Below are 15,658 nucleotides of genomic sequence, written 5' to 3' on the forward strand. Positions count from 1 at the left end.
AATTCAAAGAACATCATGGAATTACCATGGTACAATCACGATATGTATGCAAAAAAAAAAAAAAACATGCCAATACATTTACATTTCATTTACATTGATGCATTTGGCAGACGCTTTTATCCAAAGTGACTTACAGAGCCCTTATTACAGGGACAATCCCCCCGGAGCAACCTGGAGTTAAGTAACTTGCTCAAGGACACAATGGTGGTGGCTGTGGGGATCGAACCAGCATCCTTCTGATTACCAGATTACCAGTTATGTGCTTTAGACCACTCACCACCCAGTAGAATGGCACCATGTCCAAAAAACCATGGTACTGCAATGGTCAGCTGCATCAGAAAGTAATACCATGGTAATTTGATATACCATGGCACTGAATAATTATACTGTATATACAAATACCATGGTATTTACATGCTGCACCAAGGTATTTTAAAGAATATAATTTAGTTACCATGGTACTTGTTTAAAGACTATATTACAACCTTGGTGTCCAAAAGACATGGAATTACCATGGTAGCATGTTTAAAAAACCATGGCATTACCATGGTACCATATCCCAAAAAAATGCCATTATTATGGTACCGTATATAAGAACCACGGCATTATTATCATGTTGCCATGTAAAAAAAAACACACAAAAAACATGGTGATACAATGAAGAAATACCATTGTACTTTGATATACTGGGGTTATGGTACAGAATAATTGCTATATTCATATGCCAAGGTATTTAAATGCTCCTCCTAGGTATGTTAAAGAAAACTATAGATTTAACATGGTGTTTGTCCAAAAAACATGATACTGCCATGGAACATATTGGTATACTTTAATTCTATCATTTTATTAGCCTTAGAGCAGCACCTATTGGCTGGAAAGATTGCCAAGATGATTGTATTTGTGTGTGTCTGGTTGTAAGTCTAAATATGTACCTGTCTCTGTGTATAGCATGTCAGCACTTATCCTGGCAAATTGAAGGAAAATTCCTGACCTTGATTCGCAACAAAACAAAAACAAAAAGTGGGCGGCTATATCGTTCAGTTGAAGCTCTAGAGCCACCTCCCACTACTTCCCACCCTCCCTTACTCACTGAAAACAGCAGCTCATGCGGCTGTTTGGGATGGAGAGCCTGCATACACTAGTTTGACAGCTTGTCAGGCTACCCCATGATAATGAATTTCAAAAACTAGCTATGCTTTCTGTAGCCAGAAACGAGTGTATGTTCTTGGACTGTTTGTGCTCTAACAGGGTCCTATCTAGGAAATATTGTAGTGTGTGATTTTTGTGTGTGATTGTGGTGTGTTTGTATTGATTTTTAGTACAATAACACAACTGTGATTCAAACATTACAGGGTATTTTATAGTGAATTTGTGCTGTCACGTGACCATCTGACCAGATTTTGGCTGTAGAATGTCATCCATGTCACATGTCAGTTAAATTGTGGAAGGTGTCACACTTTGCTTAAGCCACTATCTCTCTACCTTTATCTCTCTCTCCTAAAAGTCAGATGAGTTAGATATTCTGATAGCTTTTCTGCTATTGATTCACCACTGTAACCACCATTTTTATGTACTTTTTTCTCTCCCTCCTTTTGTCATTCCACTACCTCTTCTCCTTTTTGGTATATTTAATTGTACTTTTTTCCCATTTGGACTCTTATTGGTAAATAACAACAGTTCATCCATTTGTATATTGTGTTCAATGGAACACATTTGTGTTCCCAATTCATTTCCCTCTCTCCCTAGAGAACATTTCATAGCTCATGAGACCTTAATGGAGTTCTCAGTTATGTTTTAATGAAGTATCAACATTATCTCAAATATTTTCCATAAACTTCCTTTGGAGAAATAAAAATATAAACAAATTAAATGGATGCATTTTATATTAATGTATTTATTTATTTATTTTGCTATTTATAATTTTATTGATTTATGATGTAATAAAAGACAAAAATACACAATAACACAGAAATACACAAAAAAAAAAAAAAAAAAAAATCAAACATAAACACAACCGAACTAAAGAATCAGTCACATACAGTTGAATTCAGAAGTTTACATACACTTAGGTTGAAGTCATTAAAACTAATTTTTTAACCTCTCCACAGATTTAATATTAGCAAACTATAGTTTTGGCAAGTCGTTTTGTCTATTTTGTGCATGACATGAGTCATTTTTCCAACAATTGTTACAGACAGGTTGTTTTGCTTTTAATTGACTATATCACAATTCTAGTGGGTCAGAACTTTACATACACTAAGAAAATTATGTCAAGCCTTTAGACAATTAGCCAATTAGATTCTGATAGGAGGTGTACTGAATTGGAAGTGTACCTGTGGATGTATTTTAAGGCCTACCTTCAAACTCAGTGGCTCTTTGCTTGACATCATGGGAAAATTAAAAGAAATCAGCCAAGACCTCAGAAATAAATTGTCTGGTTCATCCTTGGGAATAACTTCCAAACGCCTGAAGGTACCACGTTCATCTGTACAAACAATAGTATGCAAGTATACACGCAATAGGACCACGCAGCCATCATACCGCTCAGGAACTAGGGATGAATCAATCCTAGAACAACAGCAAAGGACCTTGTGAAGATGCTGGAGGAAACAGGTAGACAAGTATCTATAACCACATTAAAACGAGTTCTACGTCGACGTAACCTGAAAGGCTGCTCAGCAAAGAAGAAGCCACTGCTCCAAACTGCCATAAAAAAGCCAGACTACAGTTTGCATGTGCATATTGGGACAAAGATCTTACTTTTTGATGAAATTTCCTCTGGTCTGATGAAACAAAAATTAAACTGTTTGGCCATAATGACCATCGTTATGTTTGGAGGAAAAAGGGTGAGGCATGCAAGCCGAAGAACACCATCCCAACCATGAAGTATGGGGGTGGCAGCATCATGTTGTAGGAGTGCTTTGCTGAAGGAGAGACTGGTGCACTTCAAAAAAATTGATGGTATCATGAGGAAGGACAATTATGTGGATATATTGAAGCAACATCTCAGGACATCAGCTAGGAAGTTATAGCTCGGTCGCATATGGGTCTTCAAAGTGGACAATGACCCCAAGCAAACTTCCAAAGTTGTGGTAAAATTGCTTAAGGACAACAAAGTTAAGGTATTGGAGTGGCCATCACAAAGCCCTGACCTCAGTCCGATAGAAAATTTGTGGGCAGAACTGAAAAAGTGGGTGCAGGCAAAGAGCCCTACAAACCTGACACAGTTACACCAGTTCTGTCTGGAGGAATGGGCCAAAATTCCAACCACTTATTGTGAGAAGCTTGTGGAAGGCTTCCTAAAATGTTTGACCCAATTTAAACAATTTTAAGGCAATGCTACCAAATACTAACAAGGTGTATGTAAACTTCTGACCCACTGGGAATGTGATGAAAGAAATAAAAGCTGAAATAAATAATTCTCTCTACTATTATTCTGAAATTTCACATTCTTAAATTAAAGTAGTGATCCTAACTGACCTAATATAGGTAATGTTTTCTACAATTAAATGTCAGGAATTGTGAAAAACATTTAATGTAAAAAGTTTAAATGTATTTGGCTAAGTTGTATGCAAACTTCTGACATCAACTGTAGGAAATTATATCCACCTTATAGGAAATCAGTTTTGTATATCCTTTGTGGTGACAAACCAATAAAGCTGGATAGATTTCTTAACCAATTTTAGACATGAAAGGGCCTCATCTCTTTAAGAAAGTGTTATAATCATAATTTATCTAATATATCAATGCTTCATACGATGCAATTTTTGTCAGTTACCCCAACCATTCGATTTCAGATACAGATTTCCAGAATCTAAGTATTATTCTACAACCTGTTAACAAAGCCAGTCTACACCATTTAATTTGATCCTTATTCACATCTACTATCTTTGGTAAAATACCCAATAAACAGAGAGATGTACTTGCATTAAGCACATCACTCAGAAATTATATAATATGTGACCAAAAATGTCTTGCATTTGAACATTCATGGAACATGTGTACATGTGTTCCCTTATAAGAACTACACCTCAAGTATTTATCAGTATCTTTTAATTTTAGTGTAGCCATTTTACAGGGTGTCCTGTACACTCTATTCAATATTTTGTCATTGATTAATCGAGTCTGCATTTCTCCGCCCTTTTTTAAACAACACTGTAAAGGGGTTACATGGGAAAGGAGGAGGTGAGAACCAGCTTGAAGTTGTAACTCATAAATTAATAGTGAATTTTAAAACAAGCCAAATAACAAACAAACATGCAGGACAGCTGCCTGTAGCTCTCTCTCTCAAACTGCAGTCTCTGGTCGCCTTTATCCCTCGCTCGCCTCATCAGGCTGATTGGGGTCCGGGCGTGCATCATTCCGGCTCAGCCCCGCCCTCCTCCGCATTACAAACAGGTTTGAAACCACTCCTGGAAATCATTTTTAGAAGTTACATGCATTTTTCTTAAGGTACTTACAATACAGCTCCTTAATTGAAGATACTTTAAGAAATCTGTCCTAATAAGGTTAAAATTACTCACCAGATGTTCGAAAGATTTGCTTAACCACATGTTTTACTACTTTCTGAAGTCCCTTCACTAAATTGGTTGGAAATGACAGTGGTGATTGAGTAATATCATTTATTTGTGGTATGGTTATCATTTTCATTATGTTTATCTTACCTATTAATGAGAACCCTAATTTATACCAATTGAAAAATGTACACTCAATCTTCTGTATAATGGGGAGCAAATTTACTGTCATAATATTATCTAAACCTAGTGTCAATTTAATTCCTAAATAAAACAATCCTAAAGGATGCCACTGGAATTGCCATCCTTGTCTAATACTAGGAGGACAATCTTGATAGCGGCATTGCCTCTGACTTCTTCCAATTAATTTTATATCCTGAGACAGAGGAGAAACTAGGAGTTCATCGGTGTTAATCCATGGGATACAGCTACAGCAGAATTAGTTGTTAAAACTAAGATATCATCAGCATAAATCAGTAATTTATGTTCAGTCCGTCCAGCTTTAATACCAAAAATATTATTATTTTGCCCAATTGCAATAGCTAGTGGCTCCAACGCAAGAGCAAAAATAAGAGGGGAGAGGGAACACCCCTGCCTAGTACCTCTGTAAATAGGTAATGGATCAGATGTTATTCCATTAGTCATTACTGAGGCTTTTGGACCAAAATATTATAATTTGACCCACCCAATAAAAAACTGTCCAAGCCCAAACCTTTCCAGTGTTTTAAAGAAATACTGCCATTCAACCCTATCAAATGCCTTATCCGTGTCAATGAAGAAGGCCACGTTGGGTGTCGTACTAGTCCTAGTCTGCCACATTAAACGGCGTTATCTACAAACATTATGTGCTGAAGTTCTATTCTTTATAAAACCTACTTGGTCTGAATGTATTAGTATAGGTTAAAGTTTTTCGAGCCGAGTTGCCAAAACCTTAGATAAGATTTTCGCGTCCATGTTTATTAATGAGATGGAACAGTAACTTCCGCAAACTTATGTGTCCTTGCCTTTTCTACGTATTAAAGTAATTACAGCATTTTGCATACTATCAGGAAGATATATTTTTTTTAGTATCTCGAAAGACTCCCAAAAGTTTTGGGGCTAGAATATCGGAGAATATTTTATAAAAGTCAATAGGAAAAACCATATTTCCCCGGTGTCTTTCTTTCATTAAGATTTTTAATTGTGTGTTGAACCTCCTCCACTGTGATATCCCTACCTACATTTATTCGATCCTCTTCTGATGAAGGTATATCAAGCTGGGTTAAGAATCCCTCAATATTATCATTGTATCTGATATTTAGTGGTATCACAATTACTTGTAAAATGCGCCAAATGCTTTATTAATTTCCACTGCTTCCATAATTAAGTTTCCATATTCATTCAAATCTGCTGGTATTAATGTCCATATATGCTCTTGTCTCACTCTCTGAGCTAATATTTTCCCTGTCTCTCTCACTATTCATAATATGTCTGTCTGCCTCAAAGCAAAGCAAATACAGCCTTCTTCTGTAAAATTGAATTTAATTCAAGTTTTAACTTTTGAAGTTCCATTGATTTCAGTGGGTCATAATTTACAAACAGAGATCTCTCCAATTGTTCTATACTTATCTCTAATTCTACTAAGTGAATAGCAGCTTGTTTGTTTAAGTATGATGAAAAGTGTATGCAAAAAAATATCTAGAATACTAGACTTAATTCCTCTTCCATTGTATATACTACTATTTTTGGTATAGGTATATTTCGATTTACAATTTTTGATCTGTCCATATTTAAATTTCTAAATTCCTTTCTGTTCTTTAAACCCAACCCTACCCCTACTTCTTAACATACATTTATATTTATGCATTTGGCAGATGCCTTAATCCAAAGCGACTTACAGAGCACTTATTACGGGGACAATCCCCCCAGAGCAACCTGGAGTTAAGTGCCTTGCTCAAGGACACAATGGTGGTGGCTGTGGGGATCAAACCGACAACCTTCTGCTTAACAGTTTGGTGTTTTAGCCCACTAAGCCACCACCACACATATGGTATCAGTGCCTCAATCTTAGTCGCAGCATGTGAATCTTGAAGAACGGCATGTAGTTACACAATAAAAACCATACAAGTATTTTAATGTTAGTACATACTGTAGTATTTAATGACAACTAATATAAAGTGGGACCAATGAAACATTTGTTTACATGCAGTAAGAGTATACAGATATAAAAGTTATGTGGATGGCATTACTTGTAGATCAGTGTTTCACAATGGATGGATGGATGGATGGATGGATGGAAGTGGGTGGTTGGGTGCGGGAAGGGTTAGGGCAAGGCAACGAGATTGGGAAAAGGGATTGAGAAACATTGCTTAGATCATTGGAATTAAGAATTTGGTTAGAAATAATAGAGTTTAACTCTAAAACTCTGATATTTGATTGAAAACTTTGGTGTTTTGGAGAATCTGTGCACAGTAATCTTGTTAACTGTGGTCTACTAGGTCTTTTCCTCAGGCAGAAAATATGACAAGAAGGAGGCTTGAGTAAAAGTCTCCAGTTGCTCTCCATTTAACCTTGTTGGTGTCTAAGAGATATATTAAAGGTATCTTATTTGTGGTCTTTTTGTTCTATGAGTTCCCATCCACCTCACCTGCATCACATCTTCTCTGTTCAAAGTCAATCTGTCATCATTTTCTTTCATTCTCATTCTCACCTGCTTTTTTCCATCATGTTCATGTTCTTGTACTGCTTTTTTATCTTCCTAATTTTGGCTTCTCTCTTTTCTCTTTTTCTCTGCAGCCTCTCTGGAGAGTTCACCATAACCTGAGTAGTCCTGGAAACCCTCCATTCCCCTGTTCACCTCCTCCGATGTCCACAGCACACTCCAGACTCTTCACCTCTGCAGTCTTCCTTCAAGTCACTTCTCTCAAAACTCCATAACCATTTGTCACAGGTCCAACCCATCGCTGAACAAAAACAATCCTAGAATGGATCCAACTTTTCTTCAATGCTTTTTTCAGCCTATCAAATTGACCCTTCAAGCATTACATGGACTACTGATGTTCTTGATTTGACAAATTGAAAGTCTTGCTGCAGAATTATATTTGTATGGACGTAATCTCCTGAAGTGTAGCACTTTAAACTTTCTTCTCTATCTATCTATCTATCTATCTATCTATCTATCTATCTATCTATCTATCTATCTATCTATCTATCTATCTATCTATCTATCTATCTATCTATCTATCTATCTATCTATCTATCTATCTATCTATCTATCTATCTATCTATCTATCTATCTATCTATCTATCTATCTATCTATCTATCTATCTATCTATCTATCTATCTATCTATCTATCTATCTATCTATCTATCTATCTATCTATCTATCTATCTATCTATCTATCTATCTATCTATCTATCTATCTATCTATCTATCTATCTATCTATCTATCGATCGATCATTTTGTTTGTTATCTCTGTTGTTTGCTGTCCATCTCAACACACACTAATTGAGGTGCAGCATAAGGACTCCACCCTTTCCACATCTGAATATTACTCGTTTCTAATCATTATATCTCTTAGTATAATGTAAACCTTACAATGGGCCATTATTATGTATACCCTTAACATGAACTTCACTGTGACGGTGACCAGGCCTCTACAAAAGACAAGCCTGCCCTTCCACAGGGAGGTGCTTTCTACCCCTAAATCCTTTTCATCACTGGACCAAATGCATTATACCCTCATCTCTTGATCCAGAGTCAATCTGGGGGTTCGACTCATGGTGAAATTAAATTAGAAGACCGGATGAAGCAGCTAAGCTTGGAGCTATGAAACCGCAAAGCATAAAAATAGGAGAGGATTCTTCCTTTCCAGAAAAGAAAGCTAAAGGAGAAAGGCAGATGATATGCCATGCCGAAGATCACCCTGTCTCATCCTGCTGTTGTAAAAGGAGGAAATGTATTTTTTGGTATGAAATTGCATTATAGAAAGAGTATATAAAAGAAAAGGAGCATTACTTTTGAGGAAAAAAGGATGCAAGATGCCTGTCAGTAGCCTTAAACTTTCCAATCACTGTATCTTTTTCAGATCCACACAAAGGCGTCACTGTTAATATGACATGGCCATTCACTGTTACCTTTTTAACTCTAAAGCACATTGAAGTACTGAATCAAATTAACTGTCTATTTACTCTTCGATCATTGTCACCTTTGTATCAAACCTACATTAGTTACAAGAGCCTCAAGCATCAACAAGGAGAGTTACTACAATTGTAGCATGACATCACAATATCACACATCTACCACAAAGGCGCCAACATAGTAGCCAACAAAGGTCCATGACTGTGCAGACCAGCCATTGATTAACTGGGGCGGCTCCAGTTGTTTTGAGGGCTATAGTAATAGGTTACATGCTGCTGTTCATGGCATCTGGCCATGCCGTATGATGAAAGGTTTGCCTTACAAGATGCTTTAGATTGGAATCAGATCTGAAAATTGAGTGTTATCGATTAGACCTTGTCTATTAGATCTCGTATTGGCTCTTGTCTGGCTCACAGGATGGAGTCAATACGGAGAATCTGGGGAAAAGCATGTTCCAATTAAAAACCCTAGCTGCCATTTCATGCTTTTGTGGGGCATTGGTGGTTTTTTATCACCTAGAGGGCTTTACTCCAGTAGCTTTTGATGACCGAAGGAACTTGTGAATGGCTGAGAGGGTGAAAATAGAAATGGTCATTGGTTTTATAGCTGCTAATCTTGTATCAATCTAACTGTACTGAGAATTTAGGTTTGTTTGGTACTTTAGAAAGAGACATTAGAAGGAACTAGCATTTTTGCTGTTATCATAATTTGATGTTTGCCTAAAAAGGGTTTGACTTGCATTGATAATTTAGATGAGCCATATTTGAGAGTACATTAATTCAATTAGCTACATCTAAATTACATTGAATGACAGTTTGTTTTAGTTCTCTTCATGGAGATTAGATTATTAGATTTAGATGTCGAGATGCTCAGCTAAAACTGAATAGCAACATATTGTCAATTCAGACACTTAGTTTGCCTTAAGGCATTTTTATTATTATCTAAGAAAAGTGAATAGATGTTAAAGGGTTATTTAAATTAATAATTTTATAGCATATACTACTATATCACTGTGCAATATTCTAAAACTGTAAAAAATATATATTATAATTTGATGATCACATAAAAAAAGATGTTAACACTTCATAATATGGTTCTGTACATTAACATTAGTTAATGCACTAGGTGTCATGAACTAAATATTGACAATTTTTAGAGTATGTATTAATCTTGGATAATGTTAATTAAAATACTATTATTCTTGGTTTGTTTATGTTAGTTCATATTGCATTAACTAATGTTAACATATACAACTTTTAATGTGAAAAATTATTAGCATATGTAGAAATGAACATGAACCAAGAATAATAAATGCTGTAAAAGTGTTGTTCATTATTAGTTCATGCTAACTACTGCATTAACTAATGTTAGGGAATAAGACCTGATTGTAAATTGTTACCAAAAAGATGTATAGATGTTATATATTGAAAAATATATAATTTTCTGTGATACACTGTGTCAGGGTGGAAAGAAACAATGATTCTCATGAGAGTCTTCAGATTTAAACTTAAAATAAAAAAAAGTAAAATATTGCCCACAAAGAGCAGCAGAAAGAGGCAAACACAAAGAGTTTGTCCCCTCAGATATTCTCAATTTCTATTACTTACTGTATATAAACCACAAAAATGTCTACACTGTTAACAGGATGTTCTTTGATCTTCAAGAGGCTAGACCTTGGAATGTAAACAGGCAAATAAATCATAATTAATGCACAATTGTACAAAGATAATTAATGACTGGCCATGAGAGATACTCTACTGAAGGTTTTTCTCCTCCCTGTCTGTGAGATTTTCCATGAAATTCAATTAGGCTCCAAAACTTTTTGCAAAAGAAAATAAGAATACTGATCTTAGATACACTTCTGTCTGCCAATGTAGTTGTATACGACATAATGTAGAAACTTGTGTTAGATTGGCATTCTTACCCTAGAAGGTTGTACATTTGACTTTATAGCTGAGGTACTGAGTTTAGAGGTATGAATTATTGATGTCTACACTTGTACTGATGTTCTTCATGTCAGTTCTTTTTATCTGTAGAAGAACAGAGAATATTGGAGCTCTGGGCACCACTACTGAACAAAAATACATTTAGCCTCACTCAAGAGCTGCACAAAGAACTCATTGATGCTACATATCAGTACGTGTACAATAAACTTTATTCATGCACAGATGCATACAGACATACTGAGGACATTTATTTCCCTGCTTACACATATGCTGTACTGATGCATTCATACGCCCGTATAGAAATGCATAAAGCTAAATCTAAACAATGTCCATTTATATTACTTTAAACCCTTACAATATGATGCAAGCATGTTTTTTTTATTATTATTAAAGTAAATTTTAATTTCTGATGTCTTGTATTAGGCAGGCATGCAGACCAAACTATTAGAGCCCTTTCTAATTCCTCTATCTCCATATTGTGTGCCTAATCATTAATATTCATGAATATGTTAATATTCTAATAAACATATTAAAATAACAAGCACATTCTTTGTGTGTCATTGAACCCAAACGCCATGCTATTCAGATGCTTATCTAATGGAGGAAGTGAGCTGTGGCCTTTATATTAGGTGATCATGTGTGATAGGCTCTTTCATTTAAATCAGAGATTCACAACCTGTTTTGGACTGCAACCCATTTTTTATGTGACCCCGAGCTCCCATCCCATGCCCAACCTTGTAACAGAATTGGGCGTATATTTTTGGATCTCAAAATCATAAGTTCTTAACTTTTTTTAACTATTCTACTCATTAGTCAATAGTATTTTTATAGACGCTGTAACAAGAACAAATACAACTCATTTGGGCACACCTTCATTTGCACCCTTTATTATAAGAGAGGACCACTTATGCTTCTCACTGCAACTCATCAAAGGTTGACATTGTTGAAAGACCAAATATCATCTCCACTGCTCTGCTAAATTGTATGGGTATTTGGTTTTGATGCAAAAGAGTTCTACTTCACTCAAAGACGTGCTATCAAACAGTACCAGCATTTTTAGAATGGTCAGTGACACTGCATATTCATCTTTTGAATTTTCATTGGGTTGAGTTTATAGTTACACATGTCATGTTGTGGCCTGCATTTCATGTATCATTTCAAGCATGAGAAGCTGCTTTTTTATATTGCCTGCTGCTATAAAACAAATATGCTTGGAAAAAAAAGAAAATGAAATGTACCATAAACAAGATACATCTCTGAGGGCTTCCAAGGTTGAGAATCTCTTAAATGGTTGAATTTAAGATTTCAAACATAATACACTGTATAATACACAATATTTTCTTATTAATTAAGTATTTTTGTCTTGTTTTCCAATAAAAATAGCTACACATCCCTTAAACAAGACATATTTACTTAAAGTAATAGATATTAATGAGATTGGGATAGTTCACCCAAAAATGAAAATTCTATCATAATGTACTCAACATCCTGGCATCCCAGATGTGTATGACTTTCTTTCTTCAGTAGAACACAATTTAAGATTTTTAGAAGAATATTTCAGCTCTGTAAGTCCATTTAATACTAGTGAATGGGTGCCAAATGTTTTTAGCTCCAAAATCCACATAAAAGGAGCACAAAAGTCATCAATATGACTCCAGTGGTTATATCCATGATAGGTGTGGGTGAGAAAGAGATTCATATTTATGTCCTTTTTATCATAAATTCTCCTCCCTGCCCAGTAGGGGGCAATATGCATGAAGAAAGTGAAGGAAAAAGGACTTTGATATTTATCTGTTTCTCACCCACACCTATCATATTGCTTCTGAACACATGGATTTAACCACCAGAGTTGTCTGGAGTACATTTATGTTGCCCTTATGTGGATTTTGGAGCTTTAAAATGTTGGCACCCATTCACTTGAATTATAAGAACCTACAGAGCTGAGATATTCTTATAAAGAAATTGTGTATGTGTTCAGCAGAAGAAAGAAAGTCACAGACATCTGGGATGGCATGAGGGTGAGTAAATGATGAGAGAATTTAAATTTTTCGGTAAACTATCCCTTTAAGTCTTGTTTTTAGAGAACTCTAAAATTTGGTGAGGTTTATGTTTATTCAGTGTTTCAAGACATTCTCCTATATTTAAGCCATTCGTAGCCTGATTTTCTTGAAAACTAAAACTGTGTCTCAGTAGTGCTATAAAAAATGTCTCTGTTTGTTATGAGGGCATATCCATCCCAGTTCGGTGGTGCAGAAATGACATACTTCAGCTTTAAAATCTTATGTAATTTTGCTTCTTGTGTTATTGTATCTTGCTTTAAGGCTTTTTTGACAAGAAAGTTTAGATGTTATTGCTGGAAGACAAGTCAAAAATACTGAGTAAGAAAATAATTTTTGCAGCGTAGAAGGGCATCTAGGAAGAATGGATGGCAAATATAGTGTATTTCTTTTAGATGGTTTGAAAGAGCAGAACAACCAATCAAATGGATGTCAGTGCTCCGCTGTGTTTGAAACACTGCCTGGTTTCACTACCACATTCATCTAGATTGATATTGACTGGGGTATGTCTTACACACACATACATATATACTGATCAGACAAAACATTAAAACCATCTGCCTAATATTGTGTAGGTCCCTCTCTTGCCGCCAAATAAGCACCAAACTCTCACAATAGGATTTTGAGATGATATTCTTCTCACCACAATTGTACTGAGCAGTTATCTGAGATACCGTAGACATTGTCAGTTCGACCAGTCTTCTTTCTCATCAACAAGGTGTTTCCATTGTAGACCTACAACTCACTGTATGTTTTTTGTTTTTGGCACCATTCAGAGTAAATTCTAGAGACTGTTGTGTGTGAAAATCCTAGGAGATCAGCAGTTACAGAAATACTCAAACCAGCCCGTCTGGCACCAACAATCATCCATGTGATTATCTAATCATCCAATCATGTGGCAGCAGTGCAGTGCATAAAATCATGCAGATACAGGTCAGGAGCTTCAGTTAATGTTCACATCAACCATCAGAATGGGGAAAAAATGTGACCTCAGTGATTGTTGATGAGAGAGGTCAACAGAGAATGGCCAGACTGGTTCGAACTGATAAAGTCTACGGTAACTCAGATAACCACTCTGTACAATTGTGGTGAGAAGAATATCCTGAGATGCAGATTGGTGCTGTTTTGGTGGCACAAGGGGGACCTACACAATATTAGGTAGGTAGTTATAATTTTTGTGGCTGAACAGTGCATATACATATATATATATATATATATATATATATACACACACACTTTGTTGTTCTCTTGCTGACGGAGAGGATTCAGGGTACCTGTTGGGAGATAGTGAGAGATGAACAGACGGTGGGATATGACAGCACATCACTCCACCTCAATCCCTCGGTACTCTCCAGTGACTCCACCACAGACATTCTCAGCACTTTGCAGCTCTTTCTTTCACCCCTTCTCTCTCTCTTCCTTTGAACTTTTTCCTCATATTCTTGACTGCATTTGCACTTGCTCTCTCATCATATCTATCTCTGAGATTTTTTCATATCTATCTATATATAATCCCTCGCTCTGCTCCCCAGTACCTGCATGTACCTTTCCTCAATCGGACTGTCTATCTCATGATTATTAAAATTCAGCAGTATTGCCATCTTTCTGTGTATGTATAAATACACTCACCTAAAGGATTATTAGTAACACCTGCTCAATTTCTCATTAATGCAATTATCTAATCAACCAATCACATGGCAGTTGCTTCAATGCATTTAGGGGTGTGGTCCTGGTCAAGACAATCTCCTGAACTCCAAACTGAATGTCAGAATGGGAAAGAAAGGTGATTTAAGCAATTTTGAGCGTGGCATGGTTGTTGGTGCCAGACGGGCCGGTCTGAGTATTTCACAATCTGCTCAGTTACTGGGATTTTCACGCACAACCATTTCTAGGGTTTACAAAGAATGGTGTGAAAAGGGAAAAACATCCAGTATCGCGGCAGTCCTGTGGGCTGAAAATGCCTTGTTGATGCTAGAGGTCAGAGGAGAATGGGCTGACTGATTCAAGCTGATAGAAGAGCAACTTTGCCTGAAATAACCACTCGTTACAACTGAGGTATGCAGCAAAGCATTTGTGAAGCCACAACACGCAAAACATTGAGGCGGATGGGCTACAACAGCAGAAGACCCCACCGGGTACCACTCATCTCCACTACAAATAGGAAAAAGAGGCTACAATTTGCAAGAGCTCACAAAAATTGGACAGTTGAAGACTGGAAAAATGTTGCCTGGTCTGATGAGTCTCGATTTCTGTTGAGACATTCAGATGGTAGAGTCAGAATTTGGCGTAAACAGAATGAGAACATGGATCCATCATGCCTTGTTACCACTGTGCAGGCTGGTGGTGGTGGTGTAATGGTGTGGGGGATGTTTTCTTGGCACACTTTAGGCTCCTTAGTGCCAATTGGGCATCGTTTAAATGCCACGGCCTACCTGAGCATTGTTTCTGACCATGTCCATCCCTTTATGGCCACCATGTACCCATCCTCTGATGGCTACTTCCAGCAGGATAATGCACCATGTCACAAAGCTCGAATCATTTCAAATTGGTTTCTTGAACATGACAATGAGTTCACTGTACTAAAATGGCCCCCACAGTCACCAGATCTCAACCCAATAGAGCATCTTTGGGATGTGGTGGAACGGGAGCTTCGTGCCCTGGATGTGCATCCCACAAATCTCCATCAACTGCAAGATGCTATCCTATCAATATGGGCCAACATTTCTAAAGAATGCTTTCAGCACCTTGTTGAATCAATGCCATGTAGAATTAAGGCAGTTCTGAAGGCGAAAGGGGGTCAAACACAGTATTAGTATGGTGTTCCTAATAATCCTTTAGCTGAGTGTATATTGTATACTCAAATAAAATATGTCAGTCTTCACTCTCCACCACAATAGCACAGCAAATAGAAGCTATGTATTTGAGTTTGAGCTTTCTGGGCAGCTACATATTAGCATCGCTCCAGGCAACGGCACACACGTACAACCACATGGACAGGTGGAATTACAATCGACACCTG

At 36.7% G+C, this 15,658-nt stretch overlaps 1 protein-coding gene across 2 annotated transcripts in view; it reads left to right on the top strand.

Annotated features, from left to right (window-relative positions):
- Positions 1-7,728, top strand: part of LOC127650548 (sterile alpha motif domain-containing protein 12-like) — a 153,187-nt gene extending 145,459 nt beyond the window's left edge. The window contains exon 5 of one of the 2 annotated variants that reach the window (XM_052136024.1): positions 7,290-7,725. In XM_052136024.1, coding sequence (XP_051991984.1) covers positions 7,290-7,312 — 23 coding nt within the window. In that variant the 3' untranslated portion in view covers positions 7,313-7,725. Of the gene's footprint in view, positions 1-7,289 lie in introns of both variants that reach the window. The other variant, XM_052136023.1, reaches the window with a different exon arrangement.
- Positions 7,729-15,658: the final 7,930 nt, after the last annotated feature.

The sequence above is a fragment of the Xyrauchen texanus genome, chromosome 10 (genome assembly GCF_025860055.1).
Source record: "Xyrauchen texanus isolate HMW12.3.18 chromosome 10, RBS_HiC_50CHRs, whole genome shotgun sequence".
Lineage (NCBI taxonomy): Eukaryota > Metazoa > Chordata > Actinopteri > Cypriniformes > Catostomidae > Xyrauchen > Xyrauchen texanus.